The sequence below is a fragment of the Oncorhynchus kisutch genome, linkage group LG10, assembly GCF_002021735.2.
Source record: "Oncorhynchus kisutch isolate 150728-3 linkage group LG10, Okis_V2, whole genome shotgun sequence".
Lineage (NCBI taxonomy): Eukaryota > Metazoa > Chordata > Actinopteri > Salmoniformes > Salmonidae > Oncorhynchus > Oncorhynchus kisutch.
Genome location: NC_034183.2, coordinates 30,301,427 through 30,323,114, shown reverse-complemented (window position 1 = coordinate 30,323,114; position 21,688 = coordinate 30,301,427). Strand labels below are relative to the sequence as shown.

Sequence of the window (21,688 nt, the reverse complement as noted above, 5' to 3'; positions counted from 1 at the left end):
TGTTAAAAATCGTTGCCTAGCCTAGGCCTGTATAGTATATGTTCACACAATAGCTTTGGCTATTGATCTAGTATAAATAATGTCTGGAAAGGCATAGTATATGTCTTTGATTTGATTCGGAGTGGAGGTGCTTGTTTGTCATTGACAGTCTTCACGGTCTGTCACAGTGAAGTGGCCTATCACATTCGGTCTGAAAATGATTACTATATTAGTATAGAAAATCTTACTTCAATTAGCCGCAGTGCAATGGATCTCAAATATTGGGCTAAAATTTGATGTGACGAATATGCGCTCTCTCTGTATTTATATATGGAGGACATACGTGACACTGTTATTGTTCGTTGGCTGTGGGGCAAGACTGGCATGACTGACTTCTTTGTGCATCTTGAGCCAGCCCTTGCAAAATGACCAATGAGTGGGTGCTTCCACAATTCACGAAGCATAAAGGCCTCCATAGTTGGAGACGATTCCAATTATTTAGCACCACCCTAAAAAAATAGGCCTAAAATAATACAAAAATGTTACTTCTTTATCAGATCAATGTGCAAAACTGCTGTTGGAAAGACAGACATTCATAATGCAGTCATAAACTGAAAACTAGTTACAACTGTAGGTAGGCTGGGCTTCCAGTAGGAGTCGGCATAGGATTCGTAAAGTCCTTCCCTGCTCCCTCCCAAACCCAGCGGGACAAAATATACTCCACAACTACAGTTCCCACAATCCCCACTGACGCTTTCTTCTTTTTACAGGAACAGGAGTATTTTTGGTAGTAGCAGCCTACTTACTGAGAATACGATATTATGTGTACGTGGTAGTTTACACAATTTTTTCTCCTCATAAAAACAATAGATCACATATCCAACGGACATCATTCAGAGATCGATGATGCCTCCGCGAAACCAAGATTTCGGACTGAAAAAGGCTGGAGGGGCCAGGAGCGGGTCCGTGATAAACTTCAGAAAAACTGTGAATTCCGGCTCTTTACGCCGCAGCTCTGCTGTCTTGCCATCGGTGCTGACGTTCGCTGTGATCGTGGCGTCCGGGGGCCTTCTGCTCATGATAGAGAAAGGAATGCTGAATAGTATGGAGACACCACCACCTCTGGGATACAGCAAGAGGTCAGGCTACCTCAGACAAGCCCGAAATCTCGATCCAGCTGCGGACGCAGAATCCCAGGTAAATTGAAGCCACGGTGTGTAGATTCCCAGTAGCTCACCTCTCGATTTGGCTGGACATGTTTTGGAAGAATATGACTTTAAAATACCTTAGGCCGACAAATGTATTCATAACCAAATAACTAAAGGACTTATTACTCCATTAATGTATTTGTCACAGGACACTTTGTGTAAACAAATAATGTAGATTATAACTTCAAAGTCATTTTATTTATATAAAAGTACATGATGCCATCTCGTGATGAAATGTTAGGCCTTGCTTGAGCACTACAGATATTTAATAGAAATCAAGTGCCGTTTGCCCATGAACATTTCATGGGAAGCATTTGCTACATAATTTCCATTATTAGTGGTCTACTCTGATGGAATGCATATCATAACATGTTGTGTAGGTATTAGATTGACACGAGTGATATTGTACTATTATCTTAAATGTCTTACATGAACTCAGCAAACAAAAAGAAACATCCTCTCACTGTCAACTGCGTATATTTTCAGCAAACTTAACGTGTAAATATTTGTATGAACATAACAAGATTCAACAACTGAGACAAACTGAACAAGTTTCACAGACATGTGACTAACAGAAGTTTAATAATGTGTCCCTGAACAAAGGGGGAGGGGGGGAGGCAAAATCAAAAGTAACAGTCAATATCTGGTGTGGCCACCAGCTGCATTAAGTACTGCAGTGTATCTCCTCCTCATGGACTGCACCAAATTTGCCAGCCAGTTCTTGCTGTGAGATGTTACCCCACTCTTCCACTAAGGCACCGGACATTTCTGGGGGAGAATGGCCCTAGCCCTCAGCCTCCGATCCAACAGGTCCCAGACGTGTTCAATGGGATTGAGATCCGGGTTCTTTGCTGGCCATGGCAGAACACTGACATTCCGGTCTTGCAGGAAATCATGCACAGAATGAGCAGTATGGCTGGTGGCATTCTCATGCTGGAGGGTCATGTCAGGATGAGCCTGCAGGATGGGTACCACATGAGGAAGATGTCTTCCCTGTAACACATAGCGTTGAGATTGCCTGTGTAATGGATGTGAAACAGCTAGCTTAGTTAGCGGTGGTGCGCGCTAAATAGCGTTTCAATCGGTGACGTCACTTGCTCTCAGACCTTGAAGTAGTAGTTCCCCTTGCTCTGCAAGGGCCGTGGCTTTTGTGGAGCGATGGGTAACGATGCTTCGTGAGTGACTGTTGTTGACGTGTGCAGAGGGGCCCTGGTTCACGCCCGGGTATGGGCGAGGGGACGGTCTAAAGTTATACTGTTACACCTGCAATGACAACAAGCTCAGTCCGATGATGCTGTGACACACCGCCCCAGACCATGACGGACCCTCCACCCCCAAATCGATCCCGCTCCAGAATACAGGCCTCGTGTCACGCTCATTCCTTCGACGATAAACGTGAATCCGACCATCACCCCTGGTGAGACAAAACTGCGACTCGTCACAGAAGCGCACTTTTGCCAGTCCTGTCTGGTCCAGCGATGGTGTGTTTGTGCCCATAGGCGACGTTGTTGCCGGTGATGTCTGGTGAGGACCTTACAACAGGCCTATAAGCCCTCAGTCCAGCCTCTCTCAGCCTATTGTGGACAGTCTGAGCACTGATGTAGGGATTGTGCGTTCCTGGTGTAACTCAGGCAGTTGCTGTTGCCATTCTGTACCTGTCCCACAGGTGTGATGTTTGGATGTACCGATCCTGTGCAGGTGTTGTCACACGTGGTCTGCCACTGCGAGGACGCTCAGCTGTCCGTCCTGTCTTAGGCGTCTCACAGTACGAACATTGCAATTTATTGCCCTGGCCACATCTGCTGGCCTCATGCCTCCTTTACGTTCATACAGATGAGCAGGGACCCTGGGCATCTTTCTTTTGGTGTTTTTCCAGAGTCAGTAGAAAGGCCTCTTTTAGTGTCCTCAGTTTTTGTAACTGTGACCTTAATTGCCAACCGTCTGTAAGCTGTTAGTGTCTTAACGACCGTTCCACAGGTGCATGTTATTGAATTGTTTATGGTTCATTGAACAAGCATGGGAAACAGTGTTTAAACCCTTTACAATGAAGATCTGTGAAGTTATTTGGATTTTTACGAATTATCTTTGAAAGACAGGGTCCTGAAAAAGGGATGTTTCTTTTTAGTTTAGTTTTAAATTTATTTTACATCTCCCCCAAACCCCATTCAGATTCTCCAGGAGATCCGTAACCGCACCATCCGGACCATGTGTGGTCAGAAGAACATGCCTCACAGTGTGTGGTCCCTGAGCCCCCTGCAGAGGAAAACCCTGCTGCAGCACATCCTGGTGAACGACGAGCACCGCTTCCTCTACTGCTACGTCCCCAAGGTGGCCTGCTCCAACTGGAAGAGGGTTCTGAAGGTCCTGAGTGGGGCTCTAGAGAACGTGGACGTCAACATCAAGATGAACCACAAGAGTGACCTGCTCTTCCTGTCCTCCCTGAAGCCTGAGGAGATCCGCTATAGGCTGAAACACTACTTCAAGTTCATGTTTGTCAGGGAACCTATGGAGCGCCTTCTCTCTGCTTACAGGAACAAGTTCGGGGAGATCAAGGCCTACCAGGAGAAGTACGGTGCCGAGATCATCAGGCGCTACAGAAAGGGCCATGCCAAGGATACAGCAGTGGCTGGGGATGATGTGACTTTTGCTGAGTTTGTGCGCTACCTGCTGGATGAGGATGTGGACCGCATGAATGAGCACTGGATGCCCATCTACAACCTGTGTCAGCCATGTGCCGTGTCCTATGACTTCATTGGCTCCTATGAGCATCTGGAGAGTGATGCGGACTATGTGCTACAGCGTATTAGTGCACCTCCACACGTCCACTTCCCTGAGCGACAGACATGGTACAAGCCTGTCACCAAGGAGACGCTGCACTATTACCTATGCAGTATGCCTCAGAAGCTTCTCAGGGAACTCCTGCCCAAGTATATTCTAGACTTTTCCCTGTTTACTTACCCCTTCCCCAACACAACCACTGAGTACTGCAGACATTAACTGCAAGATGGTATTTTATACTTGGAAATATTATTTTTCTACAGCATCTTGTTACACATTTGCCATGTCTTAAAAAAAAAATATATATATTCTGAGGGAACAAGCAGTATTTTGATATGTTACTTTTTACATTAGATGTTACAGCATTGGGAAATATGAATTGTGTGTTTGAGTATATGCATAAAACCACTAAACTCGAAAGGAATTGTATTTTTAGAAGGAAAGAGGATGTTACTGAATCAACTTATTGTCCAATTGCTCTAATTACTGTGCACTCCATCTGGGCTTCAACCAAACAATGACCCAACAAAGTATTAAAGCCCCAATAACACATTTGTATTTTGTAAACATATTTTCCTCTACACTTTTATGGAAATCTCTTATGGGTAATTTAAAGGCTGTTGTGTTGTCTCTGATGTTAGGTACAGACGAGTGCAGTGAATTTGTTTGTACAAAACTTTATTTGAAGGAATAAGTTATTAATTTAGGCATAATGGGAATAATATGTAACATTAAACATGTAAAAATACCACAGAACACAAAGCTGAACTAATGACCTATTCTCCTATCAGTGGTCTAATAACCAAGTCCAGTTTCTTATAAATACATTTTGTAAAAGTATCTCAGTCCAATCACCTATGGATCTCCCAAGTATAAGCAGAAAATGTACAGTACCTCCAAGGTACACTTCAATTTGACAATACTATTAGTAGCTCAATTAGTCAATTTTTTTCCATGGAGAAACATAATATAGACAATCAAATTCTTCAAACAATTGGCACTGGAATTATCTTTGGTGAGAGGACGGCATGATTTCAACTTTGATCCAAGTTATTGCATCCTTCATAGAGAAGGACGGTGGCATTTTAGACCATTAGAAGCATTTTTGTTGGACACAAGAGTTGCTAAGTTGTGTGTGAATCTTTTGTGTGATGCGTCCAAACTGATACCCTTACAGGCTTCTCACGCACTCACTCCAGCTCCTTCATTTCCCTGTCTGTCGGGTGTCTCTACTCCTTAAAGCTCACAATTCTGTGGAGGAAAAGGGAAGTCGCATCAATTACAGGTTTGAATACAAATCAGTGTGATCTATAAAGTCTGTTTTATAGATGCTAGGGGATCGCAGTGATTGCAGAATGGATATAAAAGTAGGAAGTGGTGTGATGTGTCTGTGCAAGCACGTACGTAGTATTGTGAGTGTAACTCACTTCTCTGGTGACCGGTCGGTAGAGCGCTCTGGAGTTCGCAGGATGGACCGTTCCGGGGAGGGGGGACGGGGACTCAGAGATCTGCTCAGGGGGGAGGGGGGACGGGGACTCAGAGATCTGCTCAGGGGGGAGGAGCTCCGCAGTGAGGAGAAAGACATACCTTGCCTGCGCATCTCCTGCACAGCCCTCTCACTGAGGTAGAGAGACAACAAGGGCATGAGGGACAGATAGTAGCTCTCAGCCTTTTCAATTACACGCAAACAAACATTTGGATTATTGAGGTAGGTGACTGATAAGCTGGGCACATAGAGTCATTCAGCTCACCGCTCAAAGCGCTCAGTGGTCAGCTGTCTCTTCAGCACGTCCATCTCTGTTTGCAGCTGAGAGACTTTCCCTCGGAGTAGTGAAACCTCCCTGGCATGCCCTGCCCTGCACACACACACACACACAGTTACTTATCTTTATTAAATCAGTAAGACAGTAAGATTGTGTGTAATCAGTGGGTCTGTGAAGTACATTCGTTGGCTCGAGGATTCTTTAGGACCTTCTCTTACGTTTTGCTGTCAGCTAAGGCGAGTCTGTCCCGCAGAACCTTCAGCTCCGACTCCCTCTCGCTGGCGCTCAAATGCGTGTGGAACTCCTTCTGCCGATTGGAGGAGAGAAGTGTCTCTAGGTTACGGACAGTCAGCCTCTCACTGGCCAGCTGCTTCTTCATCAGCTCTGCCTCCGAGCGCACGTCCTCCAGCTCTCCTGTCACCTACAAGAGCAGCACAAGCTCATAGACAGACATAATGAAAGGCAGAGTCGACACTACACAGACGGCACATTTTCTTATAGCTGAGGTTCCTGCATTTAGCCTGTATCGCAACTTATTGGTACATGCATTGTGTGTGTGTGTGTGTGTAGTCAAAAGTTTGGACACACCTACTCATTCCAGGGTTCTTTATTTTTACTATGTTCAACATTGTAGAATAATAGTGAAGACATCAAAACTATGAAATAACACATATGGACTCAAGTAGTAACCAAAAAAGTGTATGAAAAATCTAAAATATATTTTAGATTCTTCAAAGTAGCCACACTGATGACAGCTTTGCACACTCTTCGCATTCTCTCAATCAGCTTCATGAGGTAGTCACCTGGAAATATTTTCAATTAACAACTGTGCCTTGTTAAAAGTACATTTATGGAATTTCTTTCCTTCTTAATGCATTTCAGCTAATCAGTTGTATTGTGACAAGTTCAGGGGGTGGTATACTGAAGATAACCCTATTTGGTGTAAATACCAAGTCCATGTTTGCTGAGTATTTTATATATAGCAATGGTGGAAATGTCTCATACACACACACACACACACACACACACACACACACACACACACACACACACACACACACACACACACACACACGGTGTACATTTCCACCATTGCTAAATTCATGAAGGGAAAAGAAAAGGGTGGAGGACTGAGATGCAGTCAGTTTGCTCACCCTCTCCAGCTCCATGCTCTTGGAGGTGAGCTGGCGGGTGCTGAGCTCTTTGCTTGAGTCCAGTTTGACACAGAGCTCCCTGACAGAGGCCAGGTCAGACAGCAGGACAGTCTTCTCCCCCCGGGCCGCCTGCAGCTCCTCCTCCAGCCGGGACATGCCCCGGGCCAGGGACGACACCTGGGCCTCGTATGCCTGCAGGGCATTCATGTGCTATAAGGTTGGGACAGAACAGGCATCCTCATCACCAATTGCAACAATGCAAGTGAATTCAGTACAGTAGATATTGGGTAGAGGTAGGCAAGAACAGATATCATAAGCTATTGGACATTTTAAACAAAACTCTACCCATTTTAAGCTTTATCTACAGCATTTTTCTCCACCCACATTGTCCCCCTCCCCCAGTCTCACCTCCTGGATCTCTCTCTCCTGATGTCCCACAGTCTCTCTGAGGTGTCGTCTCTCTGTGTCTGAAGAGAGCAGCTCCAGGCGGATGGAGTTGTTGAGGCCCTCAGCGTGCTGCAGCTTCAGCTCCCGGTCCTCTGACTCCCCATGGGCCATCCGGAACCGCTCCAGCATCTCCCTGTTCTCCTTCTCCTGGAAGACAACATTATTTAAATCAGTTAAAAACTATTGGAAGGACTTCATAGCAACTGGAGGATGGCTAAACAATGGAAAACAGCCATTATCAATTCCAGTAGATACATCATAATCCAATTGTAATATCTACACTAGAATACAATCCCTTTGAGGGAAACATCTAGTGTGAATATACTACTGCTGTGTAGAGTGTTACTGCTTACCTTCGCAAGCATTATATTCTCTATCCTGGCCACTTCTGAGATGTAGGAGTGAACTCTCATCTTCAGCTCGTCTTTCTCATGCAAGGCCTCTTCCATCTCGGCATGCACAGCCTGGACACACAACATGTGCAAATGAGACCCATGAAAACGGAGTATGTATGAAATGTTTGCATCCCAATTAAATAAAATAACTTGTAGGGTAAACGTGCCCCCAAGTTAGATATGTCTATTGTGGGTGACAGAATTTTGTTCTGTTCACAAAAGCTCCGTTATCAAACTGTGCTCTGTACCTGGTTCTCCCTGGTCATAGTGGCTAGGTCATCCTGTAGTCTCCGGTTCTCTCGCAGGGCGATCTCTCGGTCTCTTCCCACTCCAGACAGCTCCTCCTGGGCAGAGTCAAGTTGTCTGCGTAGACTGGCTATCTCCCGCTCACGGCTGCTCAGTGCCCCCTTCAGCTGACTGCAGGTACAACACAATATCACTGATCCACTTGCTCGCTCGCCACACACACACACACACACACACACACACACACACACACACACACACACACACACACACACACATATTCGGTAGACATGCCTCTCACACAAATGCACGAACAGACAACTCAAAACACACAAGAAGAGTGTACACTTACTCTAGGGAGTTCTCCATGTCTTTAACAGTAAGTCTAACTTCCTCCAGTGTCTTCTCCTGCAGAACGAGAGACGGAACAGTGCTCACTCTGCAGGACTGCCTACTCCTATAGTTCTAGTCCCTCTAACATGTACAGGCCAGTCACTGGTATCTAGTGCCCTACCTTCCTGGACAGCTCGTCCTGCAGCAGGGCCAGGCTCTCAGTCTTCTGGTCCACGTCATCCTGCAGAGCATCCTTCTCCCTGTCCAGAGCAGAGACAGTCTTCTGGAGCACAGTAACGCCGTCTCTCTGGGTGGAGCCATGGCGACTCAGCTCAGCTGATGGAATTATTTATTTATTTAAAAAAATATTTTTAAAAGCATCTCAGAATAAACAAAGGGAAACAGTGTGTAAGATATCCAGGTCTAACTAACCCCTGCATCCACAAACCCCTCACCTATTTTCTCCTCCAGTTTCTCCATCTGCTGGTGGGCAGCATGGAGCTCGTTGGTCTTCACAGAGAGCCTGTGTTGTGTGTCAAACAGAGACTGTTCCATCTGCTCCTGCAACAGCCTGAACATAGAGTGGGAATTAGCCATTTCCCATCACTACATTACATAAATGACATCACATCCACACAAAGAAAGACAGACGGACACCGACAGACAGTACCGTAGTGCGCTGGACTCAGCTCTCTGCTGGGCCGTCTCCTCTGCAGTGTGGACCAGGGCAGTGGAGCGAGCCTTCAGCTCCTCCTCTATAGCCACCCTGCCATCCTTCAGCACTGACACCTGAGACCGCAAGTCCAGACGCTCCCTCTCCAACTGGGGACCAAAAACACACACCATAACACACGCTACTGCTGGTACATCATGCATGTAAGATCAGCTGAGGTGGTAATAATTGCAGAGGCAGACATGATTGACAGCGCAGTACATGGTGGTTGTAAAATCTGTGTACGGTGTTCTATCTACAAAAAGTAATATGATCAACTGCGACAGGATCATTTGGCTTGGATTTGGTGAGAAGTTGATCAGTCTCACAGTCTTGATGGTGTTTTCCAGGTTCAGGATCCTCCGCTCCTCTTCCTCTCGGTCTGTGAGAGCACAGGTCTGGGCAACTTTTAGTCTCTCCCGGAGTGTGTCCCTCTCGGAGGTGATCCTTTGTAGGACAGCATCAGCCTGCTCCCTCTCCTCCTTCAGCCTCAGGACCTCTGTGGACAGCTCTGATCCTGTACGGACCCGCCTCAGCTCCTCCTGAACCTACAGTAAAGACATAGATATTAGAGGTCGACCGATTAATCAGCATGGCTGATTAATTAGGGACGATTTCAGGTTTTTTTGCCTTTTTGGCTGCCGATTATGGCCGATTACATTGCAATCCACGAGGAAACTGCGTGGCAGGCTGACCACGAGTGCATCGTCAAAAGGACCTTGTGGCTGCAAGGAGCCAAGGTAAGTTGCAAGCTAGCATTAAACTTATCTTATAAAAAAACAATCAATCTTCACTTAATCACTAGTTAATAACACATGGTTGATGATATTACTAGTTTAACTAGCTTGTCCTGCGTTGCATATAATCAATGCGATGCCTGCTCATTTATCATCAAATCACAGCCTACTTCAACATCGCCAAACGGGTGATGATTTAACAAAAGCGCATTGCCGAAAAAAGCACAATCGTTGCACAAATGTGCAGTTGAAGTCGTAAGTTTCCATACACCTTAGCCAAATACATTTAAACTCATTTGAACTATTCCTGACATTTAATCCTAGTAAAAATTCCCTGTCTTAGGTCAGTTAGGATCACCACCGAGTCAGGTTTGTAGGCCTCCTTGCTCGCACTTGCTTTTGCAGTTCTGCCCACAGATTTTCTATAGGAATGAGGTCAGGGCTTTGTGATGGCCACTCCAATACCTTGACTTTGTTGTCCTTAAGCCGTTTTGCCACAACTTTGGAAGTATGCTTGGGGTCATTCTCCATTTGGAAGACCCATATGCGAACCAAGCTTTAAGTTCCCGACTGATGTCTTGAGATGTTGCTTCAATATATCCAAAGAATTTTCTTTCCTCATAATGCCATCTATTCTGTGAAGTGCACCAGTCCCTCTTGCAGCAAAGCACACCCACAACATGATGCTACCACCCCAGTGCTTCACGGTTGGGATGGTGTTCTTTGGCTTGCAAGCCTCCCCCCTTTTCCTCCAAACATAACGATGGTCATTATGGCCAAACAGTTCTATTTTTGTTTCATCAGACCAAAGGACATTTCTCCAAAAAGTACACTCTTTGTCCCCATGTACAGTTGCAAACCGTAGTCTGGCTTTTTATGGCGGTTTTGGAGCAGTGGCTTCTTCCTAGAGTCTCCTTCCTGAGCGGTATGACGGCTGCGTGGTCCCATGGTGTTTATACTTGCGTACTATTGTTTGTACAGATGAACGTGGTACCTTCAGGCGTTTGGAAATTGCTCCCAAGGATGAACCAGACTTGTGGAGGTCTACAATTGTTTTTCTGAGGTCTTGACTGATTTCTTTTGATTTTCCCATGATGTCAAGCAAAGAGGCACTGAGTTTGAAGGTAGGCCTTGAAATACATCCACAGGTACACCTCCAATTGACACAAATTATGTCAATTAGCCTATCAGAAGCTTCTAAAGCCATGACATCATTTTCTGGAATTTTCCAAGCTGTTTAAAGGCACAGTCTACTTTATGTATGTAATCTTCTGACCCACTGGAATTGTGATTAATTGAAATAATCTGTCTGTAAACAATTGTTGTAATGTAAACAATTGTTGGAAAAATTACTTGTGCCATGCACAAAGTAGATGTCCTAACCGACTTGCCAAAACTATAGTTTGTTAACAAGAAATTTGTGGAGTGGTTGAAAAACGAGTTTTAATGACTCCAACCTAAGTGTATGTAAACTTTCGACTTCAACTGTACTTATCCATAAACATCAATGCCTTTATTAAAATCAATACACGGAAGTATATTTATTTAAAAGAAATTCATGCTAGCAGGCAATATTAACTAGGGAAATTGTGTCACTTCTCTTACGTTCAGTGCAAGCAGAGTCAGGGTATATCCAACAGTTTGGGCTAACTAATTTGCCAGAATTTTACATAATTATGACATAACATTGAAGTTGGTGTAATGTAACAGCAATATTTAGACTTAAGGTTGTCACCCGTTCGATAAAATATGGAACGGTTCCGTATTTCCCTGAAAGAATAAACATTTTTGTTTTCGAAATTATCATTTCCGAATTTTACCGTATTAATGACCAAAGGCTCGTATTTCTGTGTGTTTATTAATATTATAATTAAGCATATGATTTGATATAGCAGTCTGACTGAGCGGTGGTAGGCAGCAGCAGCCTCGTAAGCATTAATTCAAACAGCACATTACTGCGTTTGCCAGCAGCTCTTAGCAATGCTTGAAGCACAGCACTGTTTATGACTTCAAGCCTATCAACTCCCGAGATTAGGCTGGCAATACTAAAGTGCCGATAAGAACATCCAATAGTCAAAGGTATATGAAATACAAATGATATAGAGAGAAATAGTCGATGCATAATTCCTATAATTAACTACAACCCAAAACTTCTTAACTTCTTTGGGGTACCCCCCTTCTTCTCAATTTCCGCCTAAAGACATACCCTAATCTAACTGCCTGTAGCTCAGGCCCAGAAGCAAGGATATGCGTATTCTTGGTATCATTTGAAATGAAACACTCTGAATTTTGTGGAAATGTTCAGTGAATGTAGGAGAATATAACACAATAGATCTGGTAGAAGAAAATACAAGGAAATAAACATATGTTTTCTGTTCTTTATTGTTGCTGCATCATATTTCAAATGACCAAGAACAGCCAAACATATAGATAGGATGCTGGGGATGATTTTAATTAAGAACTTTTTAAAACATGTTTTTTAACCTTTATTTAACTAGGCCAGTCAGTTAAGAAATAATTCTTATTTTCAATGACGGCCTAGGAACAGTGGGTTAACTGCCTGTTCAGGTGCAGAACGACAGATTTGTACCTTGTCAGCTCGGGGATTTGAACTTGCAACCTTTGCAACCTTTCGGCAGGGTAGCCACTAGGCTAGCCAGGGTAGCCACTAGGCTACCCTGCCGCCCCAAAATAAGATGGCAACAATAGCCGAGCAAAGTTTTAGACAGATAACTTGAGCGAGCTACATGACATTGAAAATGAGCGAGCTACACGAAAAAATGAGCGAGCTACATGGCATTGAGCATGAAGTCACCCAGGTGTCCCACACAAATGTAACCAAATGTACCCAAGTGGCCGAATTGGTAATAACTATATATAAAATACATAAATGCTATTCTAACACACACCAAAAAAATATATATAAAAACTATTATTATATATATTTTTTTAAATAACAAGGGTAACTATTTACTCTCTCGCTTTCTCTATCAATTTCCTCTATAATTTGGGTTAAATCTGTATACCTAGATTTTGTTTTAGCTTTTCCTGATTTATTCGCCATAATCTTAAATATATAAACTTGCTGAAAATGCAGTTGACTATGTACTGCTATGCGTAACACTTGTGGCTCCGTCAAGTAGGATTTGCAATGGCTAATGAACCTAATTTACGCCAGAGATTACGACAAAGGCTGGTCTTCGAACGTATAACCATTACATATTGCCGTTTACCTCAACTCATTGGCTATCTTCCAAGCTAGATTTCAAGATGATCAGTGGTCATTGGGCCAAAATACAGTCAATCAACGATAGACCGGTCCTACCATTGGTGCGCAATGAGGTCATTGATTGGTGTCTTCAAATCGGTTTGTTTCGGTCAATACGTCCCGGGAAAAGAACCATCACATATGGTTGTGTTAGTAACAACTAGAGGATTGCAATGAAACCAACCATGACCGGATAAACATTTGTTTAGTGTGTGTAATTACCACGAACGCTTCGTCCAAAGTTGAATGAGAAGGAAATCACGACGCAAGCGGTTTACAAATGTTTCGTGTTAGGCTATAAAAATGGATGTCATCAAACAAAACGAACATTCACTGTGTAGTTAGGACACTTGGCATTGCCAGCAGAGGAAGATCTTCAAAGGTAAGCGATTTATTTTATTGTTATTTCTGACTTTCGTGACGCTAATGCTTGGTTGGAAAATGCTAGTAATACTTGTGTGTGCAGGGAGCTGTCCTCAAAAAATAGCATGGTTTGCTTTCGCAGTAAAGCCTTTAGGAAATCTGACACAGCGGCTGGATTAATAAGATGCTCATCTTTTAAATGATGTAAAATACATGTATTTACAAGAATGTTTACTATAACAAATGGTGTATTTAGAATGTTAGCGCTCTGCAGTTTCACCGGATGTTGGCCTGGTGGGACGTTAGCGTCTCACCTACCCTAGAGAGGTTAACTGGGAATATTGAAGAACTGGTAATATTGAACCACCAGCTTTCATATGTTCTCATGTTGGGGAAATTGGTGAGGAAAAAAAAAACATTTAAAAAAACGGTAGATTTGCAGGAAATTAGCTTTAAAACAAAATTCTCTCCGCCAACAAGAGGGGTGTGAACAGTTTGGGGTCGCGAGGTTGGAGTTTGTTACTATACCGATAAACATAATTATTATTATTATTATTTATATTATATGACAATATCCATCCAGACCTTTGCCATCTAAGAAATGTGTGTGACCGGACAGTAGTAGTACTTGAGTGCCCCCATCATAGACACTGGCTTTCAAATACTGATCCAACGGAGGAGGGTGTAAGATGTGTATTTGACACCTGAATTGATAGGTATGTTTAGACTTTAAATGTTTGGTACTACACTGAAACAATCTTTTTCATTTGATATGCCATGTCCTGGCCTGTCTCACCTTTTTGCACTGTAAACTAAGCTGGTCCCGCTCAGCAGTAAGGGCCTTGACGTTGGTTTGGATGTCCTCCATGTGTCGCTCAAAACCCAGCAGTACAGCCTGGAGCTCATCTCTCTCCTTCACTGTCCGGGAGAGCTCCAAATCAACATTGTCCCCCTAAATAACACAGAAAAATAAATGATTTACCATACATGCAAACAAAATAATGATATAAGAGGCTTACTTGTACCATGAGTTTATGTACGTATATACAGTAAATAAGAACATAACTATGTATTCTTTGCATTAGTATAAATGGCTGGCTCTTTCACCCTGCCATGCCAGCCTGTTCTCCCCCTGGGGCTCCTGCCCCTGCCTGGGCTGCTGCGGGTGGGGGTGTGGTCCATGACGCCTGGTCCCCTGGCCCTGCGGTAGCGCTCAGCCTCCTGTCGGTAATAGTCCCGCTCCTCTTCCAGGCTCCTGACAAATGCGTCCAGGCGAGATGGGGAGCGGTCCTTCCCACACACACCGTGTTTAGACCTCATGCTCTCCAGCTCAAGAACCAGCTCTTTATCTAGATACAGCAACCAGAGTCAGTTGGGCTTAGGCCAGCTCAGGCCAACTATAATCAATGAGACATTTGAGTCCCAAAGTTCCAGTGAGACAGGAGAAAAACACTGCTACTCACCAGCATCAGTCATTTTCTCTAGTTTGTCCTGAAGCCTCCTCTTCTCTTCCTCCAGGAAGTTCATCAGTCCCTCCATCTTCTCATTCTGCTCCCTGAGCTCCCCCAGCTGGTTCCTCAGACGGTCCTTCTCGTAGTCTCCCTCAGCGTGGTCCTAAAACATCCAGTCAGAGGAGTCAGATACAACTATGATATTGTGAGTAAAATGCTGCAGATTCAAGTTTCCCTTTAACAACTATCTGATGTGGTACTGTAACAGATAGACATTGAGTTTTAACAGGAACGTGAAGGCTACAAGCCTTTATAAGCCCAATAAATAAATAAAAAGTCATACCCTTCTTAACTTTGTGATTACATCTTCCAAGTCCTCCAAGGCTCGGTGTTGCTTTTGGATTTCTTTCTGAGGAGAAAAACAGGCCACAGATTTTCCTCAAATTGAACCCTGTCTGTCTGTCTTTATACAGTACTCCTCCTGTTCCCATGTATCATCTTCCTCCATTCTCACATTGGCCTCCTGTAGTTCCAGGTCAGCAGTCTCCAGCACCAGGTCCTTGTCCTTCTCCAGCTGCTTGGCCAGGTGGTCTATGTGGGTGAGCTCCTGACACAACTCCTGGTTCTTGGCACTGAGGTCCGCCACCTCAGTGGATGCATCCTGCTTCCTCTGCTGCAGCCCCTGAACCTTCTGCTCCAGAGTCCTGTTAGTCTCCTGCAGGTACTCGATCTGGGAACACGACACCGAGAGGTCAATGTGTGGTAAGTGCTCAAAGGACTTTGGCAAGCCTGAGTTAATGGTTGTTGGTGTTGACAGAAACAAGTAAGTTATTTGTGGTCAGTTTCAATTTGAGGGTAGGTTGCGGAGATCAATTCAATGTGTGGGTAATACCCATTGTGTGGAATGGGTCAGGTTTCAGTTCTTACCTGCAGGTTAAGGTGGGCAATCAGTTTCTCATTGCTGATGGTCTGAGCCTCTAGGGAGATGACATCATAAGGACGCCCTCCATCAAGTGCTCGACTAAGACGCTCAATCTCTTTGTCTCGCTCCTCAACCTGTATGTGCAGGTGTTTGATACCACCCTGAGCTCTTTCAAGGTCTAATTTCAGTTTGGTTACATCCTGCTGCAGCTCCTGAATCCTAGGGTAAAATTAATCACAAGTTATTACTAGGAGTGTAATGGTACACATATTGTATTGGACTGGGGGGGTATATAGATAGATATTCTAAAATGGATTAAGAAATATATATCCTCAATCTACACACAATACCCCATAATGACAAAGCGAAAAATATAAAAACAGAAATACCTTAGTTACATAAGTATTCAGACCCTTTGCTATGAGACTCGAAATTGAGCTCAGGTGCATCCTGTTTCAATTGATCATCCTTGAGATGTTTCTACAACTTGATTGGAATCCACCTGTGGTAAATTCAATTGATTGGACATGATTTGGAAAGGCACACACCTGTCTATATAAGTTGACCGTGCATGTCAGAGCAAAAACCAAGCCATGAGATTAAAGGAATTGTCTGCAGCATTGAAGGTCCCCAAGAACAGTGGCCTCCATCATTCTTAAATAGAAAAGTTTGGAACCACCAAGACTCTTTCTAGAGCTGGACGTGTGTGTGTAATCCATTTTAGAATAAGGCTGTAACGTAACAAAATGTGGAAAAAGTCAAGGGGTCTGAATATTTTCCGAATGCACTGTATGTATGTACACACACACTAAGACCTGCTTTTTCCATGACAGACTGACCAGGTGACTACAGGTGAAAGCTATGATCCCTTATTGATGTCACTTGTTAAATCCCCTTCAAATCAGTATAGATGAAGGGGAGGAGACAGGTTAAAGATGGATTTTTAAGCATTGAAACATTGATTGTGTATGTGTGCCATTCATAGGGTGAAGAGGCAGGGTGAATAGGCAAGACAAAATATTTAAGTGCCTTTGAACAGGGTATAGCAGTAGGTGACAGGCGCGTTTTTCACGCTCAACAGTTTCCCATGTGAATCAAGAATGGTCCACCACCCAAAAGACATCCAGCCAACTTGACACAACTGTGGGAAGCATTGGAGTCAACATGGGCCAACGTTCCTGGGGAACACTTTCGACACCTTGTAGAGTCCATGCCTCAAAGAATGCAACTCAATATTACGAAGGTGTTCTTAATGCTTTGGACACGATCGATAGTGTCATGACTCTCCTGGCTGAGGATCCAAGGCCTCAGATCAGCTTGGCAAATGGCTGACGATGACCAGACCTTGGAAAGTGTACGCACTGTTTATGTCAAGATTCCATCCAATACGTGGTGTAGACACAACACGTATTGTTAGTGTAGACAATATGCAAAAGGTTGAAACTATTTTTGTAAAGATAGGAATGTGATTTTAGTTCTCTAACGAGATCATAGTTTTTGATTATACTTTGCACAGCAACTAGCCAAGCGCGAATAAGGTCAGAGAGCTTGTCAGCATGATGGAACCGCCCTTTTCAACCAGAGCGCTTAAAAGGACTGGGTAAGAATGAACATTTCATACCAGAAGACGTGAGACCGTGGTCCATACGTTGAAATGGTTGGAAACTCTATGGAGATAACCTCACCTACTAGACCAGAAAAGCATGGAGCGTTAGCTACATGTGGGAAATGGTTGAAACAGTGAACCAACACGAGGTGAAGAAGATAACCTCACCTACCAGACCAGGGTACCGCCAGTCTGCAGCTGCGTGTGTAAAGTGCTTCAAACTCTGACTAAAGACACGAGGTGTGAAGGAGAAAAATCGCATCTTAGACAACCATTGGTGCATCTAAGCTGCTCTGAGGAAACAGCCCATTGAAGCCAGGACAACTAAGAAGGACATTGTGACCTCTGGTGGACAACCAGAGCCTTACACCAATCGACCCCTTCCTATAGAAGAATTGATTGGTTTCATCAAAGACATACAACGAACAAAGATATCCACACGTAAATACATTGATTACTTCTTATTCCAAAACAGGCGGTGGTTCGTGTGCAAAGTAAATGGTTACTATGAGCGTAGTTTCCAAATGTACGATAAGTGTCTCTTTCGCTCTCACTTTTTCCCCCTTCCCATCTATGATGTAACAAGCCGTCATGTCTTGTCAGTCCACTTGGAACTTTTGTATCGTAAGTGTGTATGTGTATTCTATTATTATTTAGTTAGTAAATAAATAATTAAACCAATTTGTGTAGTACTGAATACTCAGCAAAGGTTGGGGTTCATGCAGAGCCAAGAAGGTTATGACTGTTCAGAATGAGAACTGATATAAGGTAATGATTTATAAGTGACAGTTATCAATATACTGTTTTAACTTATATCTTCTAGAGTTTCGGGAGATGGTAACTCGTTAAACAACTTCTTCGTAGTGCCACAAATTCCTAATGAGTTAATTGTTACATTATTAATTTAAATCGGGTAACAATTAAACATAGTTAGTGGCTTGAATAAATAACAGTCATCACATTAATGAAAGTCACGTCACGACAATAGATTAGATAGTCAAGTGCGCTCCTTTGTATGCCTCGAGTAAATCTCAGCTGAAAAATAAAAACAATTCAGGCTATTCCATTAAAACAACTAGAGCCTATGTGCTGATTGCAATTAAAATTAAAATCTTAAAATTGGTGCATTTCAAACTGTCCTTTTGTGACACGCAGCCGGGAACTAGTTCTGTACAATGGCGAGTGGTGGGGTCGTTAAACCAGGAGAATCCTCCATCATCGTTTAGATATCCAGTTTGGGAACATTTTGGCTTCCCAGTAGATTACAACAGTGATGGACAGAGAGTTGTGGATAAAATGTAACAGTATTTGCCAATGTTCAATGACAATAGATTGTGCAGCTGCCTACATCTCAGTATTCCTACCACTGGAGCAAGACGGAAACAACACAGCTTCGTTTCCCCTTTGCATTCAAGCAGCTTGTCGTAGCTGATTCTGCGCCAAAGAAATTACAAGAGGGATAGGTATGTTTATAGCAGTTGATACGCGCCCATTCTAGGTGGTTGAGAATATAAACTTCCCTCTAGCACCCATTTCAGCACACAGGTATTACACTCAATAGCCTAGAAAGTAAGCCAAATTCGAGGTTATCAATGAATTGGCCAATGCACCCTGTGTTGCGCTTACCACAGATATATTTATATATACAATTTAAACTAGGCAAGTCAGTTAAGAACAAGTTCTTATTTACAATGATAGTCTAGGCAGAACTAGAGATTTTTTACCTCAGGGATTCGATCTAGCAACCTTTCGGTTACTGGCCCAAATCTCTAACCACTAGGCAACTTGCTGCCCCTAATGGATGGATGGACCTCCAAGGCTACAGAGAAGCTGTGACAGCCCCATTACATTACCCCGGAGTGGGAGATGAGAAGTACCGTGCTACAGACACGCCTCCTTTATGAGAGTCACAAATGCACATATTTTTCTCTTTGTAAGAAAACATTATAGCATAAGCCTATACAATGTCTGAATCATGTTTACATATTGATTTCACATGCATATTGCACATTATTTTAGTGTTGTTATTGAGTAATTGTGCATTTTGATTTAAGAAAATACTAAGTGTTGATATGGCTCCATATACCTGATGAGAGCACAATCAGGAACACCAATACTTTCTATTTTCTAAAATAAATAAATATTAACTACAGTAACGGCTGGCATTGAATTTTCCACTGTACCGAAAGCGAATCGTGACCCCCAAACCCACAATACGTACTGAACTGTGGCTTTGGTGAACTGTTACACCCATAGTTATTACAAAGTTAAAACATTGCAAATATCCCTTTGATGCATCTTGATGTGAATAGCACTAGCATACTATTTAATTGTACATTGTTAATATGTTTAAATAAATACAAAATAAATTGCTTGAAAGTGATTAAACAGCTACAAGGAGTATCCCACCTGTCATCAGCCACCTGCAGAAGATCTGCGATGTACGGGTCATCAGGCTGCGCCACAGGTTGAGTGGGGCCAGAGGAGGGCGGGATAAGGTCATCAATCTGCATCCGCTGACGTCTGAAAGGAATGCTGTGCTTTTTCCCTCCTGCCAAATCATCATTAATGAAAACATCCTGGTGTGTGGTTGTATAGAGGCTGGATGTACACGTTAGAAAAACAAGAAATGTAGTGGTGCTCTAGCTTAAGAACTTGAGTGAATAACTTGTGGGTGAGTGATAGAAGTATGAGGTGGATGCCAGTGGATGTTGGGTCTATGTCCTACCTGGTGTCTGCACCACAGCCTGCATATTCTTCTCCTGCAGCTGCTGAATGCGCTCCGTCTTGGCCTTGCTGTCCTTCTCCAGGGAGCGGACCTTGTGCACATACTGGTTGTTAAGGAACTTCAGGTCTGATGTCTCATGGTCCAGCTTTCTGATGTAGGCTTTGAGCTCTGAGACAAAGGGCAGTGACAGGTTTCATATCAAAATATATGTATTGTCAGTGATAACAGAAGGAGTAAAAATGAATGGGTTAGACCAGTTATTTCTGTTACGAGAGGACAGTGGGATTCATATATGAATGGACTACTGCTTCACTGAGTGGCATTGTGTGGACTGATACCTCTGCTTACTCGCTCTTTCTCCTCCCCAAGTTTGAGGAGTCCAAGGTGCAGCTCGTTGTTCTCCCGGACCAGCCGGGCATTCTCCGTCTTGTATGGCTCAAGGAGGGCATCTAGATTACGGCTTTCTTTCTCAGTCTTCCCTGCATTGAGCTTGGCATTGCGCAGACTTTCTGTGGTGTGGACCAGATCACTGCAATAGAGGCAGAAACACACAAACCTCATTCACTATAACATGGGACGCAATAACATCTGTCTATACAACTGGTAATTTACTATCATGTCCCAGAGGTGAATATGTATTTACCTGAACAATCTTTCCACCAGTGGCAGGGTCTCGATTCCCAAAGGCTGTCTGTATCCCAGTTGATCCAGACGTTTCCGAAGGTTGATAAACTTCCTCTCTGCATTGGTGCTCATTGTTGCTGCAGCAGTCTACAAAACAGGACATAGTAAAGATTCGTAGACAACTCCATCTGTGGTTATAGCTAGTTTATTTGCTGACTACAGTTTATTGACTCCATAGCTAGCCAATACTATTGGACTAGCCAAAGATGTACTGGTAGTGCATTGACAACTGAAACGGGCTACTATTGCACCAGAGCAAGTAACGTTAGCCAGCTCATTCATCCTATCAAGCTGCAGCTAGCTAGCTAACGTTAGCTAGGTCGTTCAGGCCAGGTAAAGAAAACAGGATTTCACTGACAGTCTAGCTTGCTATAGCTAACATATATTCTTGCCAGTAAACTTTAATTAACTGTTATTCGCTAAATTATACTCACAAATCCACGGTCCGGTTAGCTAGATAGCCAACTTAATTAGCTAACGTTAGCTGTGATTGTTGACATGACTTCTGTCAACAAAGTTATCGAACAAACAACGCTGAAAAGACTGCATGAGACTCTCACATATGTGCCAGGTGAAACACCTTGTAGAGGTTTGCGATGGTGGTCAGTCAGTACATGGATTTTTCATGAATGCAAAGCGGTCGTTCGACTCGCCCTGATCTGATCTGAACTAGCTAGCTAGCTTGTTCTCTGTCGGCGGTAAAGTAGTTTGAAAATGGCGCCGAAGCTCATCCCACTTCGCTTTAACTTCTCCATGGAAACGAGACACATGTCACCTGAACCTGTGCCAGTGAACATCTCCAAAGTCTCCAACGAGTTCAGTAGTAGCCTACACTCAGTTCTACTTCGCAGTTGTAGTTATCACTACATAATGAATGAGCTCAGTGCTTCTAATCTAATGCCAATTATATAATA

The 21,688-nt window shown here is 43.5% G+C and overlaps 2 protein-coding genes across 6 annotated transcripts; one reads left to right on the top strand and one right to left on the bottom strand.

The window, feature by feature from the left end:
- Positions 1-721: 721 nt before the first annotated feature.
- On the top strand, positions 722-4,519 carry chst14 (carbohydrate (N-acetylgalactosamine 4-0) sulfotransferase 14). Its single transcript, XM_020492786.2, has 2 exons — positions 722-1,176; positions 3,357-4,519. Exons 1-2 carry the CDS (start codon positions 883-885, stop codon positions 4,182-4,184), a joined length of 1,122 nt encoding a protein of 373 aa, XP_020348375.1. The 5' UTR covers positions 722-882; the 3' UTR covers positions 4,185-4,519.
- Positions 4,365-21,489, bottom strand: cep135 (centrosomal protein 135). Of its 5 annotated transcripts, none has more exons than XM_020492783.2 (24): positions 21,209-21,489; positions 20,734-20,861; positions 20,429-20,619; positions 20,091-20,258; positions 19,772-19,913; positions 15,762-15,975; positions 15,349-15,564; positions 15,178-15,243; positions 14,847-14,997; positions 14,491-14,732; positions 14,180-14,335; positions 9,345-9,563; positions 8,974-9,125; positions 8,759-8,874; positions 8,485-8,639; positions 8,323-8,378; positions 7,973-8,141; positions 7,683-7,793; positions 7,291-7,476; positions 6,883-7,092; positions 5,947-6,149; positions 5,717-5,821; positions 5,370-5,584; positions 4,365-5,216 (listed from the first exon to the last, which is right to left on the bottom strand). In XM_020492783.2, exons 2-23 carry the CDS (start codon positions 20,844-20,846, stop codon positions 5,389-5,391), a joined length of 3,537 nt encoding a protein of 1,178 aa, XP_020348372.1. In that variant the 5' UTR covers positions 20,847-20,861; positions 21,209-21,489; the 3' UTR covers positions 4,365-5,216; positions 5,370-5,388. The 5 variants fall into 5 exon arrangements, with proteins under 5 accessions (XP_020348372.1, XP_020348370.1, XP_031689378.1 ...); XM_020492781.2 differs by having other exon boundaries at positions 5,393-5,584; XM_031833518.1 differs by having other exon boundaries at positions 5,393-5,584; positions 6,883-7,074.
- Between the last annotated feature and the right edge of the window lie 199 nt (positions 21,490-21,688).

What these genes read in the sequence shown, in the direction of transcription:
- cep135 (XM_020492781.2), bottom strand. Translation starts at nt 20,846, where the DNA reads ATGAGCACCAATGCAGAGAGGAAGTTTATCAACCTTCGGAAACGTCTG. An exon ending in TAATCACAAAGTTAAGAAGG is followed by an intron (nt 14,998 to 15,177) that starts GTATGACTTTTT and finishes TGGATGTTTTAG; the next exon opens with GACCACGCTGAGGGAGACTA. An exon ending in AGGAGAGAGAGATCCAGGAG is followed by an intron (nt 7,093 to 7,290) that starts GTGAGACTGGGG and finishes CCAACCTTATAG; the next exon opens with CACATGAATGCCCTGCAGGC.
- chst14 (XM_020492786.2), top strand. Translation starts at nt 883, where the DNA reads ATGATGCCTCCGCGAAACCAAGATTTCGGACTGAAAAAGGCTGGAGGG. An exon ending in CTGCGGACGCAGAATCCCAG is followed by an intron (nt 1,177 to 3,356) that starts GTAAATTGAAGC and finishes AACCCCATTCAG; the next exon opens with ATTCTCCAGGAGATCCGTAA.